This window comes from Hippocampus bargibanti, linkage group LG04 (assembly GCF_051943395.1).
Source record: "Hippocampus bargibanti isolate YZ-2025 linkage group LG04, ASM5194339v1, whole genome shotgun sequence".
NCBI classification, from domain to species: Eukaryota; Metazoa; Chordata; class Actinopteri; order Syngnathiformes; family Syngnathidae; genus Hippocampus; species Hippocampus bargibanti.
Window position 1 is genome coordinate 26185658 of NC_142737.1, and position 26982 is coordinate 26212639.

Below are 26982 nucleotides of genomic sequence, written 5' to 3' on the forward strand. Positions count from 1 at the left end.
CGCCTCACAATGCAGAGGTAATGCGTTTCAATCCAGCTCCAGCCTTCCTGTCTGGAATTTGCATGTTTTCACCATGTATGCGTGAGCTTTCTCCTGGTCCTCCAATTTCCTCCCACATTCCAAAAACATTCATGGCAGGCTGATTGAACTGCGATGGCTGACAACCAGTTCAGGGTGTCCCCTGCCTACTGCCCGAAGACAGCTGGAATAGGCGCCAGCCCCACCCGCGACCTTAGTGACTGTCGAGGTTTGGAGGTCTCGTGGTGATCAATTGGAAGAAAAAAAACGTTGTTTTTTTCATTTTTCTCTTTTTTGGTAATATTTTCTACGATGCACAACTGCTCTTTAATGCCACACAATGGCCTCTTTCCAATCAACACATGCAGGTGAGAGTGCTTGGAAGGGAGACAACACAGACTATTGTGAAAAGTGTTTTTCAGTACTGCTTCGTAACAGGCTCTGCAATGTGAATTTAGCAATGGCCGGAAAATATTTTTGGGAGGGCAGGAGTTACGAATTATAATGGGGTTATTAAAAGGTGCATAAGATCATCCACTGAAGGCCCAGCTCCCAAACTCACCCCTCACCACTGAGGTTCACATCTTCGCGCAGGCATACCCGTGGAACGTGTTTGTGAGGGATTTTCTTTGGCTACCCTTGTATTTCCCAAACCATATTCAGTCTATGAAGTCAATTGAAAATATCATTGCACGCAACAAGTGTGCATCAGTGTAAATGTGAGTGTGAATATTTGTTCATCTGTCTGTGCTTTATGATTCACTTACCACCAGTTCAAGTAATTTCCGATCCCACTTTTTGCGCAACGTCTGCTGAGATAGGGTATATCCCACCCGAATGGTATGGTAGTTGTTGTTTGTAATACGGTCAAGGATGAGGGAACAAAACCAGCGATGGATGGATGGATGGATGGATGGATGGATGGATGGATGGATGGATGGATGGCCATAAACCTCAAAAGGAGTAGGGCGTACGGACAGCATTTTAGGGGATTATTTCAAAAGCACAAATATACAGTATATCAGTCGCCACAAAGAGGAGCTTTTTTTGTGAGTACTTTTGATTATGTTCTACAGAAGATAAAGTCATCCAGCCTACTCACAGGTATTTATTTGTGATTCGTCAGAAGTGGACTGTAGAAGCATTTCTGATTTATGCTCACAATTCTAAGGAAAGCTTGGATGGGACTTGTTAGTGTTCCCAGTCAGGATGAGATCCTCTTTTTCAAGAGAAGTCCAAGTGCATCACGTTAAATCAAATCAGAAAGAAATGGCCTGAGATGATTTCTCTCAGGTTCTCTCAAAATGCTTGTACAGCACTTAAATACCCAGTTGTCAATGAAGACTGCACTACGACGGAATGACGATGAACATTTACATGTCAAAGCATAACATTGCGTACACTTTGCTCAAGTGAAAATGTGTACAACTGACACAGCTTATTCTCTCAGGGAGGAGGAGAATGCGGGTGTTAATTTGGTTGACAAGCTGTCAGAGGCAGAGGAGAAAATCAAGGTTCTACATTTATGTGAGTACTTGAAACACTGACATCTACACATATAATGTACTGGTCACTGTAATTACAGTTGCTAATTAAAACGAGTCCTTTAAATACAAAGTCAATACATTTATACACCCATCAGCCACATAAAGTACACTGATTCATAGGCACACCTTTTCCAATAATTTGGCAAAATATATTGTTTAATTTATTTTAGACTTTCAAATAGGTGTACTTTAATAGGATAGTTACTATTTCGACGGTTTGTCCTGTTGCTTCACCCTATCATAGATTTTATTCTTAGTCAAATCCATAGAAGTTAGGCCACGCTGAAAACAAAGGTATCTCTCCTCTCCTGCTGACTGTCAATCTCAGATCTCACACCACTGCTATTGGATTGAGCAATTGCAACTGGAAAGATTATATACAGCTAGTTTGTACTCAAGTTAGAAGGCAAAATATTCAGAGGACGCCTTGTTTGATGTTTATTTTTTCTTTGGTTGGGTGGGGGTTAGAACAAGTTGTGACAGGGTCATGTGTACTACTATCATGATAAAGAAGCGTGGCATTGATGTAAAAGAGCACGGGTACAAGATTGGTCTGCCTGTAGTCCAAACCTGTTACCCATTGAAAATCTGTGTCGCATTATGAAACGTAAAGCACAACAGCAGAGGTGTCAGACTGTTGAAAAGCTAACGCTGTACATAAAGCAAGAATTCCAATTATGGAGCTTCACAATTAGTGCCTGTAATGATATGAGCAAATTGTATTTGCTTGTTCGACTAGTGATGCCTGGCCGTTGACCAAAGGAGCATGCGCTGCTGCAAGTCAGTCTGATGAGAGGCTACGACAGGCACACATATGAATTGCCTCCTCCCTCCAACCAACACAGCCATCCTAATAAAGAACCTCAACTCTATCCAGAAGTTGCATCATTTACCGAAGCCGCTTACACAAAGCAAGACAGTGCCCTCGTTTCTCATTTAATGTTGGTAAAAGGAAAGGTGATGTGGCACATTTGTAAACACAACATTGTCCCAACTTTTTGGGACGACTTGACAGGAATAAAAATTGAAGATAATAATTATTTGCGAAAAGCAATTCAGGTTAGCCGTTTGAACATTGCTCATGTTAGCTGACATATTCACGTGTTAACACTTGCCACTGTTTTTCTATGAATAGCGTTGGATACTTCACAGACTGAACTGCTCGATCTGCGGTGTAAATATAACCAAGAGATGACCAACAAGTAAGAACCTGATTCTCATTTGTCTACTACAAATGTATTGTATTGTATTGTATTGTATTGTATTGTATTGTATTGTATTGTATTGTACAACCAAAACTTCCTTTCATCCTACACAACCTTTTAACATGGGGCAAACAAACTACTATTTCTGTGTCCCGAGTGACTGAAGGTTATTGAAGCAATGTAAGTGCTGAAACTGTTTGACTTTATTTTGCCGACATAAATTCATGTCATATGTAGAGTTGAGGAATGCCGTTGTAACAGCAATGCAAAAGAGTGACTCAGCCATTAATGCAGGTCGATGAGAAAGCTCTGTGTTTGCCTTCACTGGCAGTTGGGTCTTGACAGCCCTCAAGAAGAATTGCTCCATTTAAAGATTGCTTCACAAAACCGCTAAAATGCCGTGGTTTTTGAACGCTATGTCGACCCCGCGTGCCTGAAAAGCATCTGAAACCATATGAAAGACATCAATGGACATTCAAAATAAACACTCTTTTGTTCAGGTTGTGCTCCAGAGCACAGTCAGGCACCACTAATGGATTTTCTCTGAGGCCTAATCCATGGCACATTTGTCGTGATGTTTCAAGACCATCTATTTTGTTAGACTGGTTGCTTTTTTATGACGGTGTGCAGCAGGCAATCGGTAGTATTTTATGTGCATGGTCATAGTGCGGCCCTTATCCCAAATCACATTCCTTTCAGATGACAGCAGCTCGACTGACCCACAGCAGCAGTTTCCCCGACATGACCAAAAGCCTCTAAACTCTTGCCCTGCCTCCATTACTCTCATTGCCAGTTTCTGCAATCTACATACATTGCGGAAACAAAAGCACTATCTGTATGCCCTGTCTTGAGTAATGGAACAGCAGATCAATTCAAAACATTTTCTGCACTGCACAAGTTCATCAGATGTGAAGCTGATGACACCTGTTTGTGCTGTTCGCACGAGCTGTCTTTCCAAGTCTTATTTTAGGGCACAGACAAAACTATTGCCTTCTCCAACTTGCCAACTCCCCACTGTGATGTTAATGTCCAAAAATCATTGTGGGATCCTTGCAATGTTTGTTTGCTGTGCTTTACTTACCTGAGTCATTTGATTTCTTTTGCTTTTCAGGCCATCACACGTCCTTAAAAACTAAAAGGCTTAATTGCTGATTTCCAATCGAGCAAATGTACGGTATGGCTAGCAAAGACATTTTAGGTCAATTAAAAGAAATGTTTGTGCAATCTACCTTCAGCTAGCAGGACCGTCACATGTAAAATATGAAACGTGCATGCATAACTAATTTCCTCACAGGATCCTTGATATTAATCCAATCTCACATACCTTTCAAAAATCAGTTTCCATGTTGCAAAAGAAACCGTCGAACTTCAAACAAACCTCATGAATAACCCTGCTGTGATTCTGCTTAAATTAGACTCATTATCAGATATATGAAGACAAGTTAGATCAGTGGTTCTTAATCTTGTTGGAGGCACCGAACCCCACCAGTTTCAGATGCTCATTCACCGAACCCGTCGTCCAATGATTGCGCCTACTAACTGCAGTCTAGACTGACGGGACCTCTGTGGTGGAGGATCCACCGAACCCCTGAGACCGACTCACCGAACCCCTAGGGTTCGATCAAACCCAGGTTAAGAACCACTGAGTTAGAGGTTGTATTTTGTTATATGTATCAGTTGTGAGTGGTAAAATAAAGTAAATCATCCGGTCATTGGATTTTGATGCTGCAATAAAACAGTGGAATTTGGTCACATTAAAAAGAGAATGGGATAGAGGTCTGTGACTTTAAGAAGTATATTTTCCTTGACACCTGCTGATTCTATTCATTCACCTTGATCAATCAGAATCAGAATCAGAATCATCTTTATTGCCAAGTATGTAGAACACACAAGGAATTTGTTTCCGGTAGAACACTCTGCACTAGTATCGTCGTCAAAAAAAACTGCTAAGTGGCACTATACAGTTCCATTTTTCATTGTCCAAATGTTCCACATTTATCAATTTGAGTGTAATTAGATATTAGTGTTGTGCTTTCTTCATGTTATTCCTATCTACACGTGTCAGCATGTGCATGTTTTTGTGTTTCCCAGGGTAGAAGAAGTCAGCATCATCATGGCCAAGCTAGAGAAGGAAAACCAGGTGAGTGTTTCTCTTCCCTGATTGAGATATTCCTTTGTTAGGGTAATCACTCCTCTAATCAAGCCTTGGCTTTAATTAAGACAGCCTCTGTCCTGTTCCCCCTCCCGCTTTATCTCCCCCGTACTTTCCCCGAGTGTGTGATTAGAGGGTGTAATCCTGAGCCCCCGTCGGTGGGCGCTCTGGAAGCAGCATGGCTGCACTCAGCAGAGCGCGATTGATGCCAGAACTCTGAACACCAGGGTTCTTAGCTACTGTATTTCATTGCCACGTTTCCTGGTGACGCCTCCATTCTTCTGATGTCTGAGCTTCTGTTACATGTTTTTACTCATTGTATTCATAAAAAGAATCAATAATTAGAAAGGCGTGCCAAAGGAGGTAAACACTTTGTGCAACTAAAGACAGCTTTCTCAACAGCTGCATTAGCCGAGTGAACCAATGTATATGCTGCACCGTCCTCTGGCAGTAATTTTAGCAGCTGGCTCCTCTCTTTTTCTATTTTATCATATATTATTATTATCCAGATGCCTTACATTTGTAACCAAGAATAATTTTCACAGAGAGCAGAAATGGCCCAGAAGGAAGTGCAAAGACTAAAGGAGCAGCTAGTTAGTGGGCCAAATGCCTCTGCAGGGAACTGCCATCTAGTAGATGGCATGACTAAGGTAAGAATTCTGTGTTGTTCATCTGACTTAGTTTTCAAGTTTCTGACAATGTGCATTATTGTTCGTCACTATAAATAAACCACTTGAGAGAACTGAACATCCGTCCATCCATTTTAGGGATTCTGTTTCTGTAGTTGAGTTTTGATGTTCAGGTTTGTGGAAGAACCTAAAATTATTCAGGCAAAACACAGCCGACAATCTGGCCAAATAACCAATCAAACACAAAGTAGTTGTGAATAGGGATAGATCCAATACCAGTTGTGACACAAAAAAAAAAGATTCCCCGCTGTACAGTAGCCAAAGGTAGAATTTGGCGTGGTTGTCGGTCCCTTAGATACTTGCGGCCTTGGACAAGCGTTATCTTCTTATCCATCCTCCTCCTTGATAGCTAGCAGATAGTAGGCAAGCTTTCATTATGGATCCCATGATCCCCTTGAAGGAGGCGTCCTTTCTAGGATGTGTCCTTTTGTGTATGAAACTGCACACATAGGCAGATGCTACACACATGCACAGTAAGTCAAAATTGCACTCAACACGCAAGCTAAAAATTGTGACTGGCCAGCAATGTCAGCTCTTGTCGTAATTTCAGAACAAAGAAAGTTGTACAATATTACCATGCCCAGTGAAACCCCAATTTGAATCACCAACGATTTGTATATATACTGTATATATACATGTCTATAAATTATCCATGATTTCCAACGTTCTGCTGTGGAGATTGTTGTTCTAAATCTTGCACACACACACACACACACACACACACACACACACACACACACACACACACACACACACACACACACACACACACACACACACACCTCTATTTCACTTTAAATTGGTAGGAGAACAATGAGAGGGGAGAAGCGTTGCTCTCCAAACTGGAAGCCACCCTGCTTGCGAAAGACCGTGAAATTACCCGTCTTCTTGAAAATATCCAGCGGCTTCAGTTCACACTTCAGGAGGTTCAAGAGACCTCAGCAAATCGCATCATGGAGCTAGAACGACAGTTGGCCTACAAAACAGAAGCTATTAAAGTGAGTGTCAGATGATTGTCTGTCTCGTTGGTTATATACATTTGATATTAGAAACATGTTTCTCCTTTTTATTTCATTTCAGACATTAGAAACTAAACTGAAATCTCAAATGGATTATGAGGAGATTAAAACCGAACTCAGGTGACAGTTTGTTGTGGATCAAACGTACATAATTTCCTTTTAGAATAAAAATAAACAATACCAATTTTTGTGACTAATGTATGTCTCTGTCTATAGTATTTTAAAAGTAATGAAAATGGCCTCTACAAATGGCAGCTCATCCCAGGTATGTTTTCCTTTCCATGTTACCCTCCATTTTACCAGAGACTTTTTATTTCCTTGTGTTTTTCTAAAATGAACGTCAACAACGACTGAAAGTGATTTAATCTAAATTTTCTCCAATGTCTTTGTGTCTGTATAGGATTCTACAAAGGCCACAGAGGCACTTTTGCTGGATAAAGAGGCATTTCTTCCTTCTCACAAATACCTGATGGAAAAAGTCAGACTATTGCACTGCACTGGTAAAATTGCCTTCAATCAGATTTTAACATATTTTTGAACTAGTGCTGTGTTTATTATTTATTAGTTTATTTTTCATGCTTCATTTATTCAATCAGTGGTGAGATTTTCACATAACCACTTTTTTTGTTACAAGCCAAGTATGTAGAACACACAAGGAATTTGTCTCCGGTAGAAGACGCTGCGCTAGTAACACGCTGCACTAGTAAGAACTGAACTTACAATACAATACAATGCAATACATATTGATTTATATGGCGCTTTAACATTTGCTCACAAAGCGCTTAACATGGACAACTATCATATACAGGAAATATAGCAGTCATAAAGATAGTGAATTATAAATATTAACAGATAATTAAGATCATTTTACTCAAATTCACTCAATTCAATAAGTCAAGCCCAGTAAATATTGGGTTCACAATGCGGAAGTTCTTTCTTGCTGTAAATTGCAAAATGACTTTTGAGCAAAAGATTTGCAAACAACTTATCTTAAAAACATTAGTGTTAGTGAGAAATGTCCTTGTGAATTGTTACTATCCATAAATATACATGATTATAACATTCCATGTTGGTTGAGTCTGTTTTATCAAAAACGGTATAACCTATATTTGTAGCAGACATTTTGTTGGATTATTGTGATGAGATGTACATGTACATATTAGTGAATAAGTGTATACAATACAGTATATAGCAAAACGCGTCACTATCTATCCGTAGATGATGATCGGTCAGAGGATGGATGCCGCGAGCCAGGCAGGCCATCCGGCTCCAACTCATCATCCTCTCAGGTCGATGGTGGTCAGGCTTCCCCAAGCCCTGGTGCTCCCACATTGGATAGCTCGTCCAACAACCACGATCTCCCTCGTCCCTTCTCTGTGTCACCGTGTTCTGGCGAGCGACTATCTGGGGACCACCTCCTGCACAAGCATCTTCTCTCCCCACATTTTAAAAAGGAGGGCCATATGGCTTTTCCCAGTGCACTTTACGCAGCCAAGATTGCCCTCATGTCAACCGCTCAAGGGTCCGGTAACAGTGACACAGGCTTGCCCAGTGACCACTCTGAAAGTGGTGGCTCGACTGCAGGGGATGATGACCAAGTCGACACAGCAGAGATCGCATTCCAGGTGAAAGAGCAGCTGCTGAAACACAACATTGGCCAGCGTGTGTTTGGCCACTATGTGCTTGGCCTCTCCCAAGGCTCAGTCAGTGAGATTCTGGCCAGGCCCAAACCTTGGAGGAAGTTGACTGTGAAAGGCAAAGAGCCCTTTATTAAAATGAAGCAGTTCCTCTCTGATGAGCAGAACATCCTGGCACTCAGGACCATCCAAGTCCGTCAAAGAGGTGAGTGCAAGACAGGACCCAATGAGCAGAAAGGGGCATTCAGGGGTGATTATCCACTTTATTTGTTAAGAATAGGTGGATATTTTCCTGATCAAAGCATTTGAATGGGTGTCTGTTACAAAAGGATTTTTGCTATTCGCGTATCAGCCCAAATCCTATCCATTGCGAATATCAAGAGTCTGCCGTGTGGGACCAATCCCTATGACAATTAGGGCATATGCTCCGTGATTAACATAACCATCCCGAATGATTACAATTTGCACATGAGGACAATATGGTCAGTCTCAACAATAGGTAAACTGTGTATAATTGTAGCTTCAACTGTGTATAATTGTGCCTTTCAATGAATACCTGCGATACAATTAACAATGTACAAAAACAAAGCCAATGAATTTGAGATGTAGACCTTCAATAAAGACTGAATTGCATGATTTGCGATTCTTGCTCAACCTATATTTAATTGAAGACGCTACAAAGACAAGATATTTAATGTTCAAGCTGATTAACCTTATTGTTGTTTTAGCAGAAAATAATCCTCAACTTGGAATTTTATAACTGAAACACCTTCCAAATCGGCTGAGACAAGGTCATGTTTACCACTGTTACATCATCAAGACCACCTAATAAATGTTTGGGAACTCGGGACACTCAGTGTTGAAGCTTTGTATGTAGAATTATTTCCCATTGTTGCTGGATGTACAACTGCAGGGGTTCGACAGTCCAGGTTCCGCATTATCATATTTTACGCTTCATAATGTGCCTCACACTTTGAATATGTGACAGGTGTGGACTTCAGGCAGTCCACTCCAGTACCCTCACTATTTTATAACAAAGCCACACTGTTCACAGATGCAACATTTTGAAACTTTTCAGCCGTACAAGTCAGGATGTCTTTTCTTCGACTTTGGCTCGGGCGAAGCGATGTCTGGAAGTTCCAAAAATAATTTCAGATGTGGACCCATCAGATCACAGAAAACCTTTCCACTTTGCATCAGTCCATCTTAGATGAGAAGTATTTGCTGACATTGGTTTTTTGAAGTTTTCAGAACCCATGTGGTGATATCCTTTGCACACTGGTCTGGGTTACTGATGACGTGAAGCCTGAGACGTTGAAGGTCATGGTCATTCAATGTTGGTTTTTGACCTTGCTGCTTACATGCGGTGATTTCCCCAGATTCTCCAAACCTTTTGATTATATTATGGACCTTGGATGATCGAATCTCTAAATTCCTTTCACTGTCAATGGAGTAACATTATCCTAAAATGGTTATTTTCTCATGCAGTTGTTTACAGAGGTGAACCTCGCCCCATCTTTGATTGTGATTGACAGAGTAATTCAGGGAAGCTTCTTTTATACCCAATCGTGGAACCGACATGTTCCCATTTAGTATTTTACCTGTGGGATGTTCCAAATGGGTTCTTGATGTGCATGTCACTGTCATAAAATTGTAAGTACTGTAATTGGTCATATGCTAAAAAAAACGTTTATCAGTTTGAACATTATCTATCTTGTCTTTGTGATGTATTCTATTAGATATAGGTCGAACATTATTTGCAAATTTGTATTCTGTTTAACAAAACATCCCGATTTAACTGGAATTAGGTTTGTATATGGGTACAAATTGCTCTCAAGTATTATTGACGCACGCCACAATCGTTATCAGAATGGAGTCAAAGAAAAATTGTTGGGTACTCATGTTTGTGCATGTGACAAGGGCAACATTGGCTCACATCTTGGGTTGAATCTTGTGTAATATTTGTTACAAAAGACGGATCTAGGATCTCTATACCAATTATTGTAATTCCCAACCAGCGTCCGCTGGCCCACTAGTGATGTGCGAGCTTTGAGAAAGTATCCTATTTCACTTAATTTACCTGAAGATTTTTTTACATGTATCTTTCTTATTTTTTTTATATACCGTACCGTGATATGTGTATCCAACTCATGCTATCGGTATCAGGTATTGGTAGTGTGCATCGCCTTGGATATTCCTGACTTCAAGTGAAAAGTCAGCTGCAATGGGCCCCAGCATGCACCATAAACCTTGTCAGGATAAGCGGATCAGAAAATGTATCGATGAATGAGGGTTATTTATTATGATTACATTTTTTTAAACCACCAAAATTGTTGATGAAGCAGTAAAATATTGTATAAGCAGTACTGCATAAGCACTTTCTCTGCAACCCCCCCCTATTAAACAAACAAACAATAAACAAATAGAAATGTAAATAAATAAACACATAAATGAGCATGTAAACATAAATAAATAAACACAAGTATAGATAGATAGACAGACGGAGCGACGGGGAGGGAAGGAGAGGGGAGAGGCAGTGATTGATTGATTGATTGATTGATTGATTGATTGATTGATTGATTGATTGATTGATTGATTGATTGATTGATTGATTGATTGATTGATGGACAGATAATTTCAATCGTTGAAAAAATCTGAGAAAAGGTGAGTCAATAGGTGCTAAACTACACAAATGTTGGAGCCAGCTACTGCATATGGAAACCCTATCAAGTGATTGCAGTTTATTGTCCTTTTTTTCTTTTTCATTGTGACCCCAGTGAGGAATAAGCAATTGGTAGAATTACCTTTCATTACTGATGACTTGGGAGAGCCTTATTGAGGCATTCATTTCAGCTGTTCCACTGCACAACAGCTTTCCGCCATTGTATTCCATAACCACTATTTTCACAAGCTACTGTCTTTTCATCTAAAATGTACTCCTCAATGGGGGGCTTGTTTCTTAGCGGCGTATATGTTGAAGAGGAACGTGGACGTCATGCTTGACTCTGTCTCGCCTTCCTGTGCCATGTCTTGCTTTTCAACTTTGTTTTCTCCCTAGATTCATATAGTGTTTGAAAGTTGAGCTTCCCGTATACAGCAACCTCAGACAATAGCAACTCAAAGGTCGTCATTGATCTAGCAGTCAAAAGTAAAGCCTTGAAACTGCTCTGATCAACCATCCCACTCAAACCCTCCGTTCTGCTGCCTGTCTTTCTACCCTTTGTGGCAGGGAGCATCACTCCGCGCATCCGAACTCCAGAAACTGGGTCAGACGACGCCATCAGGAATATCCTGGAGCAGGCCAAGAAGGAGATCCAGTCCCAGAGGGGAGGTGAGTCTGGAGCTAATAAACACAAGTCATTTTTTATTTTTATTATGATCCATTTTTGCGGTGATAAAGTGTACATGATTGTCTCAATGAGTTCTCTCTTCTTTAGGAGACTGCAAGACACCTGTGAGCAGCCCGTTGGCCAGAAACAATAATGGGGCGGGCACCAGTTCTGATGAAACCATTCAGAAGATCCTACAACAGGCCAGGAAGGAGATGGAGTCCCAGCAGCAGGTCTTGATAGATATGGAAGGCTGTGAAAAAGCTTCAACAGTTGGCGCAGGAGCCCAAACGGAGCATCCGGGACCTCATGAGCAAGCTAGGGCTCTACCTTTGCCCGTTTCTATTAAACAAGAAGAGGAAGGCGGGGTTACAGTTTGCATGGGAAATTCCATCAGCAGTCCCCAGACACCGCTCAGCGTTCTCTCTCCAGCTGCCTTTGTTCAGAATATCATCCGCAAAGTCAAATCTGAGATCGGAGAGGTCGGCACTTACTTTGACCAGCACTGGTCTCAGGAGCGGGGGGCGATGGGGCTCGGTGTCGGAGGCTCCCAGCCCTTCAATTCCATTTCTCCCTCCGTGTCTTCCTCCTCTTCCGGTCCCTCTGTATTGACGCGGCCCTGGCCCCGCCAGGAGAACGGTGAGTGTCTCAGCGAAGAGGCCTCTGCAGCTGAAGAAGAGATGGGGCTCGGGCGACCCATGGAGGTCAAGGTGGAGTCAGACACCTCAGTCAGTGGAGAGTCCCCGGGGCCTAGTCCCGGCCGCCTTTCCTACTACCCAGCGTACATTCCCCGAGCTTTGAAGGCCACGGTCCCACCGCTGACACCAGAGCAGTATGAGTTGTACATGTACCGAGAGGTGGATACCATTGAGTTGACCAGGCAAGTGAAGGAGAAGCTGGCAAAGAATGGCATCTGTCAGAGGATCTTTGGTGAAAAGGTCAGTCAGTTCACATGAATTCCTCCCGTTTAAAAAAAAAACAAAATGCTGCAGCCCATCCTGAGCAACACATTAAATCTGCTTCATTGTTCACTTGCTCACTAATTTACTCACTTGGAGAGGTTCAGCTTAAGATAAGAAGCTTTCTTTTAACCCTGAAACGCTTGCAATTGTTCTGAGCATTTCAATAATTTGCTAAATACTATTGCATTATTTTGTCAGACAAGATGCAAAGCAGTGCCTTGCAAGATGTTCTCGGAAAAAAAAATCACTTGGTGGACCTTCACATCCATTCTTCCATTTTATATTCTACTCATCCTCATGAGGTTTGCCAGCATGTCAAGCCTCTCCTGGTAGGCGGGGTAGACAAACAGAAGTCTGCACTCACCATCACACCTCAGGACAATTTCCAGTGATCCATGAAGGTTTTTGGAATTTGGGAGGAAACCCAAGTACTGCATGGAGTAACCCCAGGCGAGGAGAACCCACTCCACACAGGAAGTTCAGTGCCAAGATCAAAGTCTGCACCTCTGCCCTGTGAGGCCGACATGCGAACCAGTCGATCAAATCAATTCATCAATTTTAAAATACAGTTTTCTTGAAATCTTGTCAATGGAAAATGAAAATAACGGTTGCACAATACGCTAGTACACGATTTGCAATGGCGAGGGTCAGTAGCTCACCTCAAGAATTTACCACATTTAAGATGAGAATTGTATTTTTCTCTATACTTTTACTTTTTTCACATGCCTTTGTGAAATAAAGACGCACACCCTCAAGATCAATCAAATGTTTTCAGTTGTAGATTAAAATGTGGCAAAATGAATTAGGACTGACAATAATCATCAAAAAATCCACTCTCAACCCTTCTTCCTGAATTTAGCTCGTCTCTCTAAAGACCTTTAATGTTGCTCTCATTTTAAATCTTTGATGTTTTTTAATGCTTCTTACCTGCTTACTGGAATGCTGCCAAATTTCATGGCAGAATTAGATTTATTCTGATTCATGGCCTTGTGCTTCCCTCTAGTGCCTGTTTTAAGAAGGGCATGATTTCAAACCAACCATTGAGTCTCTTAGCACTATTTTGCTTTTCATGCAGTGTCGAATCAGATATCAAATGATGCTATGTTGCACAGGTGCTTGGGCTTTCTCAAGGGAGCGTGAGCGACATGCTGTCACGGCCCAAACCCTGGAGCAAGCTGACTCAGAAAGGCAGGGAACCCTTCATCCGCATGCAGCTCTGGTTACTTGACCAACTAGGCCAAACCCTCAATCAAGCTCAGCACCAGGGTCATGGTGAGTCTGAACTTAAAAATTCCCCTATCAACACTTGTCAGCAACATGTTTTTTAATGGTAAAGAACATTTTCATTTTGATCAGAATATTTATGTCTTACCAAAGCAAGCACAGAAAGTCTCTGAAAGACACATGGTTTCATCATATTTTCTTGCAAGATTTTATTGTGCAGTATTCACTTCAAAGGGCATTTTTTGAATTTGTTTTGTCAAATTAACAATTGGATTTGTCGCTTTCAAGGACATCTATCAATTATGTGTACCGTTTTTCCTCGCGAGGGTTGTAGAGCTTATTCAAATTGACTTTGGACATGAAGCAAGCCCACTGAACAGGTAACCAGCCAGTCGTTGGGCACATGCAGATAATTTATTTTTTAAATAATGCTTGATATTTACAATGTCCTTGAGAGTTTTGAAAGGCGCTTAGAAAGTAAATGTATTATTATTATTTAAAACTGGATACGTATTTGATGACTGTACTACTTACTACTTTGCATGCAATGGTTACTAACATTTGAATCACAGATTCAGTGAGGTTATTGCCTGTTAGATAGATTTTTTTAAGAATAATAAAATTATTATTATTATTATTATTATTAATTAAGAATAATAAAATACACACACATACATTATATTATATTATATATATATATATTATATTATAACATATTATATTATATATATATATATATTATAATATATTACTATATTATCTATATATATATATATATTATAATATATTATAATATATATAATATATTAATATTATTATAATATATATATATATATATACATATGTGTGTGTGTGTGTGTGTGTGTGTGTGTGTGTGTGTGTGTGTGTGTGTGTGTGTGTGTGTGTGTGTGTGTGTGTGTGTGTGTGTGTGTGTGTATTCCTTTATTTGTAAAACTATAATATTTAATGATAGCTTCAGCGTTTTAGCTTGATTTTGTAATCTTTGCAGGATAATTACTCCTGATATTTGTTCCTCTCTTCATGATCATGGTTCTTGTCAGATGACGAGTGACTTTTGGAGAGAAGAATGTGTGGCTTGTGATACCGTCGCGCTCGTACAGTACCTCTCTGGAACATTTTCGAGTTATCTAAATCATTGGGACAAGTGGCAACTGCCCGAAACCAAAGACGAACAAATTGGAACATTTGGCATCTCTATATGCAGTATTCAGTAAGGTTTATTAGAAAATCTGCTGTCACCCTCAGATAAAAGCCCAGTCACCACGAAGTCTTCACCATCCCCACCGCTGAGTCCAACAGAGGGTCAACTGAGTCCATTGGTTGAACCAGGGAGCCTCTCCTTGGAGAGCAGTAAGGAGAACCAGCAGCCTGATAGTCTGGTCCTGGGGCTGCCTCCACAGCCTGAGGGAGGGAAATCAACCACCAATCACATCGCACTACATCACCCTGCTAACCCACTTGGCATCCAGGAGGTGGTAGCCATGTCATCAGAGTTGGACACCTACGCCATAACAAAAAAAGTTAAAGAGGTGTTAACAGACAATAACTTAGGTGAGTCTATTACTTAAATGTTAGTAACCATTGCATGTAAAGTAGTCAATACTGCAGTCATCAAATATGTATTTTCTCCATAGGCCAGCGTCTATTTGGGGAGACAATTTTGGGTCTAACTCAAGGCTCCGTGTCAGACCTGTTGTCCCGGCCAAAACCCTGGCACAAACTTAGCCTCAAAGGCAGGGAGCCATTTTTGCGTATGCAGCTGTGGCTCAATGATCCTCACAATGTGGAAAAGTTGAGGGCTATGAAGAAGATGGAGAAGAAAGGTAAACAACTTGATAAGTTGCATTATTTTCCAGCATATATATATATATATATATATATATATATATATATATATATATATATATATATATATATATATATATATATATATATACACACACACACACAGTAAAGTCTCGTTATATCGATATCGGATATATTGATAGTCCCGGTTATATCGATATTTTTCGGACTCCCTAGAATATCGATATAGCGAGACTTTACTGTGTATATATATATGTGTGTGTGTGTGTGTGTGTGTGTGTGTGTGTGTGTGTGTGTGTGTGTGTGTGTGTGTGTGTGTGTGTGTGTGTGTGTGTGTGTGTGTGTGTGTGTGTGTAACGGAGTTGTGACACCCGTCACATATGGAATATTGTATGTTGAAATTTAAAGAATAAAATATATATTTTTCAAAACCTAGATTAGTTTGACATGTGCAATTTACTTTATAATTTGCATATATGCTTTTCTACTGATCCGACAAAAGTAATTGGTATTGAAAAATAGTCATGAACTTTAAGATGAATCAAGAGGTTTTTTTTACTTTTTCAACCATTTACACATGTGCATATAACATCTAAAAATCATCCCTCCCTACACCTTGCAAACTAAGGGGAGTTCTATTAAATGTGTTAAGAAGAAAGTACGTATTCACGTGTCCTTGATACCATCAGCTGTTTGTCTCTGTCTCAGTGAAAGACTGAGACTGCTGTTGTCTTCTTCACTGAGCAAAATAATGTTGTCTGCGACATCACAGTGCAAAATCCGCAGTGCGTGTGTGTGTGAGCGTGTGTGTGCTAGCGTGTATGTGTGCGAGTGTGTATGTGTGTGAGAACTGATATAATTTTCTCTCTGTTTTACATGTTTACAATTGCAGCTTACCTGAAGAGGCGTTACGGGCTACTGAGCACAGGCTCAGACAGTGACTCACCCAGTACTCGCTCCGAGTGTGTGAGTCCAACCTTAGCTTCATTGGACCTATGTTGCTACGGTCAGGTGAAGAAGCCCCGAGTAGTGCTGGGAGCAGAGGAGAAAGAAGCCCTGAGGAAGGTCTACCTCTTGGAGCCATACCCCTCTCAGAATACCATTGAGATGCTCGCTGCCAAGCTCCACCTCAAAACCAACACTGTCATCAACTGGTTTCACAACTACAGGCCAGTCTTGATTCAACGCTTACTGATGGCCTTTCCTGTTTTTATGTATTTGCCATAAATATCTTCAACTGTACATAGGAAAGTAGACCCATAATATGTACTCGAATGCTTTTATACCGTGCTTGTTAGATTTTATTTTTGCATCAAGAAGAAAATATGCGCCTTAAAGGACAACCGACGTCACTTTTTTGTTTCTTAACTGACATCAGAAAAACGTTTTATAGCATCTATAATACCCAAAACACGCAGTATGATATTTTTATTCAAATGCAAAACACCAATAAAAATGACTTAAAGCATGACTTAAAGCAGGGGTGTCATTTCACATCGTGGGCCACATATGGCCTCGGTAAATGTCAAGTGGGCCGGAAAAAAATGACTTAAAGTGTCCAAAATCTGCAAAAAATTGAGCTGTGAATTGGGCATTTTCAGAAAGTCCCGCCCCTTAAAATGTAAAATATAGCTATATGCGGTGGAACCTTTGTAAAATACGCTCAGTAGAAGTCATTTGAAGCCATTTTACAAATTATGGACACAACTTGTCCGGAGACATCGGTTGTCCTTTAAATGACAATAAGCATATTTTTCAAGTCTAACAGCATTGTGTTGTGCAGGTCCAGGATGAGACGCGAGGTGCTGATGGAGGGTCTGCCAGACAATGACACTGATACTGAGCATCACAACTACTCGCCTTCACTACCAAAGAGCCCCCACTCTGACGGAGAGGAGAGGAGACTGCAGGGGCCCTCAGAACATAACCACTCCAGCCTTCCTCTCAGCAAAGCTGCACCACCTTACGTCAAACAGGAGGCAGTGGAAGGAGAGAACATGGCGGAGGTGGCGGAAGTGAGCTTGATGAGACAAACGAGAGATGCATGTTTTTCCACTGCAGCGCAATTACCGCAGTATAAAAGTGAACATGATGAGCCCCTTATGACTGGCCAGACCGCGGGGGAGGAAGAAGGGATAAGCAGTCAAGCTCCCGTGTACTCTAGCGCCACCTCTATAGATGCCCTCCAGGGAGTGAATCAGTCGAGGCATGAGGAGGAAGGTTCTGGAAAGTCGCCCATTGACCCGGTCAGCTTCAAGGCCTCGTCAGAAGCCTGCCGCAGCAGCTTGGAGGTTTCCCTTAACTCCCCCTCTGCTGCATCTTCTCCAGGTATCATGATGTCAGTATCTCCTGTGCCCTCTTCCTCGGCTCCAATATCGCCGTCACCGCCGATACCACCCTCAACAAGCACCAATCATAGCCTGGACCCGAACGCACCCCCTTCTTTCCTAAGCCCCAAGCTCAACAGAAACACTCAGAGACGCAATGAGAAAATGGCAAACCTCAATAATATCATCCACAGGTTGGAGAGAGCAGCCAATCGAGAAGAAACATTGGAATGGGAGTTTTAAGTCTCCACTAACTTATTTGTTGTGCTGTTGATCTTTTTGGTGTGCTGCAGTATAGCAAATAAGAGCTTCCTGAAGACTTGCGATGGAGCCCAGCTCCTAATAGGCCTCTTCTTCCAAAGTGAAAACTTGAAAATGGCAACATACAGAAAACATTTGCTCAGTTCCCCCGCAAGAACTTAAAAGGTTGGGAATGAACGTTTATTAATGTGTTTTTGTTTAGTTTTTTTTTATGCCTACCACTTTGAGCTATGTATGACAGCAAGCTGTCCTTTTACCTACTTGGACTTTACATGGAGACTTTTGCAGCTATGGTGTCATAAATATGTACACTGAAATTCTGTAGATTGCCACTGGGTGAGATTAAAAAGACCCCTGTCTTAAAGCCATGAAAAGCACTATAACTATTTGAAAAGAGACATTGACCAAATTTGCTACTTTTTGAATAGCAATTTTTCAGATTTTTGTCTTTAAGACTGGACTGATAAGTCAACTCACATGTGATCCTTTCACCGATTAAGAAATAGTCCCTTAAGACTCTAAATATTCAACATCTTGTAATTAATTCCTTGGTGATATGTTTTCAACTCTTTGTAACACACGTATGAGATGTGGTTGTACATGTTGTAGAATCGTCTGCAATAGCCTTCTCGAAACCTGATGTAGCATGGAACTCACTTGACCCCATTATCCTCTGTAGTTAGTCTCTTGTGCTTATACTTGAGTGAAAACGACAGAAAAAAATGCTGAAAGTCTCACATAAAAAAATCAAAACGACAAAGGAACAAATATAATAAGAATGTTTTCACCCCTTTTTGTGCATATTTAATGTTGAGGACCCCTGTGCTTTAGGTAGCCAGTTTGATATGAAAGTCATAAACTAAACCCAGGCACAGTTTATACCGTTTCTTCGTTCCCAGTTCTCTCTTTGTGTCGCAGATGTACTGTACTGACCAAGACACACAAGACAAAGTTGACCTCAGATGATCTAAATGCACATCATGCCAGGACCATATGTTTCATTCTTATACTTGGTGATTTAGAAAACTTCCAGGACTGGTGTCACAAAAATTCACCCCCGCCCACCACCAGCCCCCCACCCCTAATGCTTTTTCCTTCATTGTGGGCCCAATTAATTAGCACATCTACAAATACATACTATGGTTTTTTGCATCGTTCAACGCACAAGAAGAGGATTGATTTGTGCCTGCTCACGTCCTCACATCTGGCATTTCCTGGCTAAGAAAAATCTTCATTGCAACGTTTGTATTCGACCATCCTGGGATTTTGCCCCTCCTGCCCGCCTCTCTGTTCTAAACTCAAAGAAGCTATCCAAGGGAGCCATTTTGAAAAAGGTGGAGGTCATTAAGATTCAAGAAGACTTTCGGAAATTCAAGAAAGTATGGCACTAAAGGCTGCTCGAGTGTGTTCGACTGTGGGGGATTCACTTTGAAGGGGGGGGGGGGGGGACTTGCAGTTTTTATATGAAATATAATTTTTGACACCAGTCTAGGAACTTTTTCTGACACATGTCGCACAAGAACATAACACACGCTTGTCGGAATAAATGTAGCGGAATAACTGATTTGACATCTGTGCATCTGACATGCAAACAAGTATTGAGTTTTGTTTTGTGATTTTCAATGAAAGGATCTTATTTTCTTTGAGTTGATCCTCCTCACAGCCAACACCTGACTGAGTGCACTTTCTCAAAATGGATATTGTACTGTAGCTAGAATAATAATGTATACTTGATGAAACACCTCAACCTCGAAAGCATTGACATTGTGATTAACGCATGTGATGACCCTACAGAGAGCATGATCATTTCAGAATGACCTCATTAATCTGGGGTGAAAGAAAAAAAAACCTTGAGTACATTTTATTCTGGGATGCACACGGTTACTCTTACTCCCATAAGCTCTATTTGACCGGTTGTGTTAAGTGTCTTTTTTTGTCATGCTTGCAAAATCTTTTATGTATTTTGCTTCTATTTTATGCTCTGAACCATAATTTGATTCATTACCTCATGTTTGAACTACTTTACAGCACTTAGATTTTGATCATTGTGAGGACTCAAGAAAAATGTCAAATATCAACATTATCCTTAGTGTCAACAAGGTTTTGCCTCGACTGTATTGTTGAAGTTGGTAGTAAACACGTGCACGTCTTCATAGGTCAGAAGACTTTGATTCTATTTCATCGAGAAATATATTACGCAATTACTCTGAATAACCTCTTCAATTCTACGAACAAAGTATGCTGATTCTAATTCACTAGAGTGTAGATTTAATCAACCAAACCCATGCCATTGCTGGTTGACCACGCTCACCCTCGTTTTAAGACATTCTCAGAGCAGTCTGTTCTACAAACAGTTATTCTCCTTGATGACAAACAAATACAGTATGACTGATAGGGAATAAGTGATATAATCTGACCTGTTGAAGTTGAAAGAATAGGGGAATGGCAACTTTCTCAGGAAGCCGTGGTTGCAATTAAATTCTGTACACCCCTTTCCAAGATCTTAGATCGAAATGACCAGTGACTTTGCTGGGGGTATGGAGGTTGGGGTGGTTGAGCCACCAAAATGCTTTTCTGGCCTTTGTACCATCATTTAATGCGGAAAATCATATACAATTACTCTTTGGGGGACTTTTGTGGTGAAACTTGGACAAGTGGCAGAAAAACAAATATATTTGACGTTGCTGTTATTCTACAAAAAATGTCATTGTTTTGCATGCAAATATTTCATTTAGATCACATAACAATGGGTAGACTGTGTTTTTGTGATGGTCTTGCACACTGACATTTTATCAGTCTTTTTACTGTAGTGAAATCCATCCATGGTGCAGCTGATACATTTGGCTCACAATTTCATCATGAATCCACTCTTAACAACAAGCCATTAGCTACCCTGTTAGCATTCCTGTCATATAAATAGTAAAATATTTTTGGTGACATATCTCATACATACCCAATGCATTATCCTCAGAGGAGTAATGCATTGTACTAAGGTGTGATAACAGAGCCTTTTGGCTTTTAACCATGTGATTTACAAAAGCAAAGCTTTTAGGAAAATGATACTTAGTTGTGGTGTTTTGTTTCGTTTAACTGACAATAGTCAATAGAAAGAAGACATAACTATTAAAATTTTCAGGACCAATTTCAACCAGCCATGCATATGGGCATAATAATGACAACGTTGAAGGTTTGTTGCAATATCCCTTGAGAGTCAACCATGAGTCAAGAAGGACTGACACCATGCCATTCAATGTTGAAGAGTGGATGACGCACCTTCTCGCAAATGAAGTTGTAAGCCATCATTCAATACATAATTGTTTTAAGACATTGCTGTGTTGTGTTTTTTTTTTCTGTTAATAAAACAACTGAATATCCATCTTCAGTGAAATGGGTCTAGCTTTATTATCGCGTGGTCTAATGTGGTCTGTTGTTGTTTAAGTGGCTTGAAGTCATTTCTATCGCTTTGTTGTCATTGTCATGACATCACACAGCAACTTTCATACTGTGTGTTGTATAGTATTCAACAGCAACTTTATTGCAGCTCTCTGAGATCCAGTGCTGGCCCAAGCCTCCATATGGTTCAGAGCAAAATTTGATTGGGGGCTCTCGATTTCTGCCAATAATAATGATTAGTGTATTGGCCATACGTTGTTTAATTTCCATTTTTGTAGTTGCAATAAGCAAGAATACGCATATAAATAATGTCAATTAAAACACAAGAGTATATCAGAGGGACAACTCATATTAGAGGCTTTGGAGACAAAGTCAGAGAGGCCAAACTGAGATGGTTTGGACATGTCCAGAGGAGAGACAGTGACTAAAGAGGACATGAAGGTAGCTGGTGTGCGAGCTCATGAGGATGCACAAAACCGGGTTAAATGGAGGACACTGATTCGCTGTGGCGACCCCTGAAAGGAAAAGCCGAAAGGAAAATAAGAAGAAAACTGAAGAAACTAATTTCTAAGTGCCTTTCCAAACTTGTAAGGACACTTTACAGTCACTATCATTCCAGGCGATAAAGCATGAAATGGAACACATGTACTACCTGCAACAGCTAAAACAGTGCAACACTATGTAAAATCACTTTTATGGAAAATATACTCAAAAACAGAGTATTAAAATGTTAAGCAAATCATAAATTGAACATGGGCAAATGAAACAATGTAAGAGTACTTCAAAAACAAATGTAGGATTCAGTAAATCTATGTCAAAATGTACAATGGAGTGATTTAAAAACATACCAACTAAACAATTACAGTTTTCCCAAGTTTTTCATCTGATGATGTTCCTCCTTTTTTTGTAGCTTTTGATGCCCCCGAGAGACTGATCGGCCCAAAGCCTTGGGCTATTCTTCTATAAACGTCATTCGAAACTTATATACTTAATGAAACTTAAAATCGAAAACAACATTGAATGGTTTCGATGAGAAGGTGTCTTCAGCCGTCATTTGTACTTCTTTGAAGGTGTCGGATGTTTCGCTTCTCATCCAAGAGGCTTTGTTAGCAAACTAAAATTTGCTGGTAGTTTTGGCCAGACGTTGCGGTGCCAGACTCTTCTATGATTGGTCCCTGCTCTCAGGTTGGGGGGAGCAGAGGACTATTCTCTGAGTTTACACTGACTACTTTATTGTCCTGACTGGTTACTTCTATTGTCCTGCCTGATTATGGGGTCTACGACTGGCCTGATTGCCCCATTTGCTCTGGTATCACCTCATCAGCATAACTAAGCCTATGTGGTCTAAGTTGTCACTTGTAAGAACGATCCAAATTAAACCTCACCCCACCTTGGCAATTTAGTGTTTTGTGTCTTTCGCGAAGATTTTAACCTCACTGTCGTCAAATGTGTGGTTGCTAGCTTTTAGGTGCATATGTACCGCAGATTGAGGCCCACTAGTATTATCACTGCGATGTTGATAGTCTTTTTGAGAATTTGTTTAGTGTCCCCAATGTATTGCACTTTACAATTTTCATTTTTACAGTGTATTGAATACACTACATTACTTTGTTTTTCATTTGGCAGCCTATCTTTTGGATGCACTAATTTATGCCTTAAAGTGTTTATCGGTTTGATAAACATTGAATGCCGCAACTTTTTGCGCCAACCAAATCTTTACAGGCAGTTGTTATCCCAGCGCAGTGCATCAGCAGAATGCAGCGCAATAGAAAACAAGATCGAGAGCTCTCTGACAGCGTCAATCATAACTATCTTTGAGCAGAATAGGGTCCGTGTTGACATGATTCCACCGCGTGGCAGGAGGGCCGCCCCAACCCCGCCCATTTCCATTGCTTGGGCGTGATGACGTCATAAACACGTAAAGTTGGGCTTGGAGAATTTGCGATAATGGCGACGTTGGCTCCGTGCTGGAAAGGGGAACAGTCAAGCTAGCCTCGGCTCGGACATGATTTATGTTTATTCGCCGCGCTTCCGTTTTCTGATCGTCAATTGCACGGGTTTTGGATGATCCTGTGGCATTGTAGCGTCTCCTCACTCGATTGATTGGTGAGTGTGCCGGCTTGGAGTCATTCGGTGGTGTTTTTTGACTAAGGCCTCGGCTCTGGGGTCCGCCCTCCATCTCACAACAACAACAGTTGCCCACAGCTGAGGTCGCTCTTGGGGGCTGAACAGCCCACTGGCTGGCCGCAGCCGCGTGTAAGTAAATAAAAAAAAACGCTGGCCAATATGGCATAATATTGTTCGTTATGTTTACTTTGCAATCGTCTTGTTAAAGTCCGTGTAGCCAGGCGTTAGCATTAGCTCATTAGCATGAGCAATTTTACCGATTTATTCTCGGCCACGGTCACTCTTCGAACACTCAATGAATGCAAACCTCAGCCAAGTGTGCAGGCATGCAACAATTGTAATGTTGCAGTCGTTGTCCAATATTCAGGTCTTGGTTTGAACTGTACTGTTAGCACAGTCAAACACAGCGATGCCCTGTTTTGCCTGCAAATAGTTTTATTTTCCATTGTCATGATAATGTCACGCCACAGTGCACTGATGTTGTTTTCTATATAATTGTTTTGTCGACTTGCAATATGACTCTTATTAACTGTCGCTATTTTTCTTGATTAAATGGCGCCGTTGGACTTGCATAGTCGAGCCGCCTACGTTACAGGATAAACTGCGCTCAGTCCCCAAAATCAACAGTTCTTCCTCAAGTTCTCCAACAACCAGTTCGTATGTTTAGATTTTTTTGTGGGCTTGTTTTGCAGCCTCCGGTGCACTGTGGCATGTCACGGGACAGAAGCGCCGTTAAGGCTCTAAGGGGCTTAGCTGTGTGACTCTGAACTCCGGGCCGCACTGAACCACAGCCTCGGATCATGAGCACATGCAGTAAACAAAGTCGTGTGTGTTGGGACCGACAGATAGGCTTTATCAGGTTGCGCCAGCAGCACTGACCGGCGTGCGTTAAGCCACCTCGCACCACTCGGCCTCCTGCCCCTCGTTTTGTCAATGGCCTGATCTCCGTTCACTGACCTGGCTAGATCACATTGCAGTACATTTTCCCACCTATTTGTAAAAGGATCGCTTGAAAATATCGCATGTGATAAACGTCATCAGGAAAAAAATGCGTGTTAGTAAGGTGAGACTTCAATAATGAAATTGATCCAGTTAGCATTTCAGATATGTCTCGGTTAGCTTAGCTCTTTTTTTCCACCTGTCACTAATAGAAATGCTTTTATATTTACAAGGAATGTTAAGTCTGCTTAATTGGGGAACTAAAATAAGTTGGTTATGACCTAATTCGTTTTTTTACCCTAATTGTAATAGATTTCAATTTCTTCATTGTGAACTTCTGAAGAGAATCATTTGGACTACTCATTCTACATCACTGATTGTTTGTGGTAAGACCAAACAATATTACATCATTTCTTACCATTTTTGAGCCATTGGCAGTTGGGCGAAACATTTTAGAATAATAAACAAATTATCATTTTTCCTCCTTAATATTGTGATTGCAATTTGATATACACCATTGTTTTGAGGTTCTCTTCCATGCTTAAAAATACAGTGGGACCTTGGCTTACGAACTAAATTGGTTCCCAGACAGAGAGTGTAAGGCAAAAAGTGTATCCCAAAAATGTATTTCCCATAGGAAACCATTAAAATGAGAATAATCCATTCCCAGGTCCCCATAAAACATAATTTTCTACTTTTATAAGCCTTAAAACTACATAAAATATACCTTATTTTATGTATAATAAATGTGCTATAGTATTATGATTAAATAAATAAACTGTACTGTACAATAAAGTCATTTTATTTACCTTTACCTTTTTGATGGTCTTTAATGGCTTGATGGAATGGAGTGTCCGGTTTCCTCAGCATGAAACACTTGAGGAAAATAGGCTTCTTTCACCATCTTGAGGAATGATCCCTTGTAGGTACAGTAAAGTCTCGTTATATCGATATCGGATATATCGATAGTCCCGGTTATATCGATACTATTTCTATGCACGCACGGAGAAAATTACATGCAAACAGGGTCGGATATATCGATAGTCCCGGTTATATCGATATTTTTTCGGACTCCCTTGGATATCGATATAACGAGACTTTACTGTACTTTCTCTGTGATAATTGTATCTAGTTCATCAATTGTGATCTGTTTGGCTGGGTTGATAGCTTTTTGCATCAAGTGTACAGATGACTTGTGCGGGTTATTTGTGGAGCCCGATTGATGGGATATTTAAAGTTCCAGTCTACACTCTTTTGAACTATCTAAGTTGAAATGGGTCCAAATGTCACTGTTTTCTATCAATTTTCTCAACATTTTACTTTTTTTCCACTTGTTTTTTTTTTTTTTGTTTCAATCTCTGTGCTCTCCCTTTCGTGTGTGTGTTTTCTCACTCTCTCTCTGCCTGTCTCTTTATGTTCAACCCCCCCCCCCACCACACACTGTTGGGTTCTTGACCAATCACGTGGCTTTAACCAAAGACACCATTTAGTTTTTTGGAGAATTGCATTGGATTGGATTGGATTTGCCATTATTAGTCTCTCTCACACACACACAGTGTGTCTGTGTGTGTGTGACACAGTGGAGAATGGCCTCACTCTCTCTCTGTCTGTAACCCCGTCCCCCACTGCTGCATTCTTGACCAATCACGTGGCTTTAACCAACGACTGGGGGCGGGGAATAATGGACAAAAAAAGTCCGCTGCCATTCGTGAACGACCTTGTTTGGAGAACGGGGTCGTTCACGAACGACACATTACTCATTGTGGCAGCTCCGCGTGTATCCCGAAAAATAGTTCGTACGCCAAGGTAAAATTGTCAGAAATGTAACGTTCGTAAACCGAAAAGTTCGTAAGCCAAGGGGTTCGTAAACCGAGGTCCCACTGTGTGTGTGTGTGTGCATATATATATATACATACACACACACACACACACACACACACACCGCTTATTCCTCATTAGGGTCACGGGGGTTGCTGGAGCCTATCTCAGCTGTCTTCGGGCACGAGGCGGGGGACACCCTGAATTGGTTGCCAGCCAATCGCAGGGCACACAAAGACATACAACAGTCACTCTCACACTCACACCTAGGGACAATTTGGAGTGGTCAATCTGCCTGCCATGCATGTTTTTGGAGTGTGGGAGGAAACCGGAGGACCCGGAGAAAACCCACGCGGGTCCGGGGAGAACATGCAAACTCCACACAGGGAGGCGTCCCGGTCCGGCGCATATATATATATATATATATATATATATATATATATATATATATATATATATATATATATATATATATATATATATATATATATATATAATATAAACTTCA

At 40.9% G+C, this 26982-nt stretch overlaps 2 protein-coding genes across 12 annotated transcripts in view; both read left to right on the forward strand.

The window, feature by feature from the left end:
• cux2b (cut like homeobox 2b) overlaps window positions 1-21567 on the forward strand; it is a 123551-nt gene extending 101984 nt beyond the window's left edge. For 3 of the 4 annotated variants that reach the window (XM_088994904.1, XM_088994906.1, XM_088994905.1), the window contains exons 7-22: window positions 1469-1545; window positions 2701-2767; window positions 4862-4910; window positions 5468-5572; window positions 6418-6609; window positions 6692-6750; window positions 6847-6895; window positions 7031-7130; window positions 7849-8472; window positions 11497-11598; window positions 11705-12534; window positions 13671-13830; window positions 15049-15354; window positions 15438-15626; window positions 16502-16778; window positions 17393-21567. In XM_088994904.1, the coding sequence (XP_088851030.1) occupies window positions 1469-1545; window positions 2701-2767; window positions 4862-4910; window positions 5468-5572; window positions 6418-6609; window positions 6692-6750; window positions 6847-6895; window positions 7031-7130; window positions 7849-8472; window positions 11497-11598; window positions 11705-12534; window positions 13671-13830; window positions 15049-15354; window positions 15438-15626; window positions 16502-16778; window positions 17393-18179 (3973 nt within the window). In that variant the 3' untranslated portion in view covers window positions 18180-21567. The remainder of the gene's footprint in view (window positions 1-1468; window positions 1546-2700; window positions 2768-4861; window positions 4911-5467; window positions 5573-6417; window positions 6610-6691; window positions 6751-6846; window positions 6896-7030; window positions 7131-7848; window positions 8473-11496; window positions 11599-11704; window positions 12535-13670; window positions 13831-15048; window positions 15355-15437; window positions 15627-16501; window positions 16779-17392) is intronic. The other variant, XM_088994907.1, reaches the window with a different exon arrangement.
• A 1956-nt stretch (window positions 21568-23523) lies between these two features.
• The window catches only part of mtmr3 (myotubularin related protein 3), a 35429-nt gene continuing 31970 nt past the window's right edge, over window positions 23524-26982 (forward strand). For 4 of the 8 annotated variants that reach the window (XR_016114760.1, XM_088994916.1, XM_088994922.1 and 1 more), the window contains exon 1: window positions 23524-23696. The gene's annotated coding sequence lies outside the window, so the exon portion shown is untranslated. Of the gene's footprint in view, window positions 23697-23785; window positions 23847-24409; window positions 24781-24968; window positions 25043-26982 lie in introns of all 8 variants that reach the window. The other 4 variants (XM_088994919.1, XM_088994917.1, XM_088994921.1 and 1 more) reach the window with 4 other exon arrangements.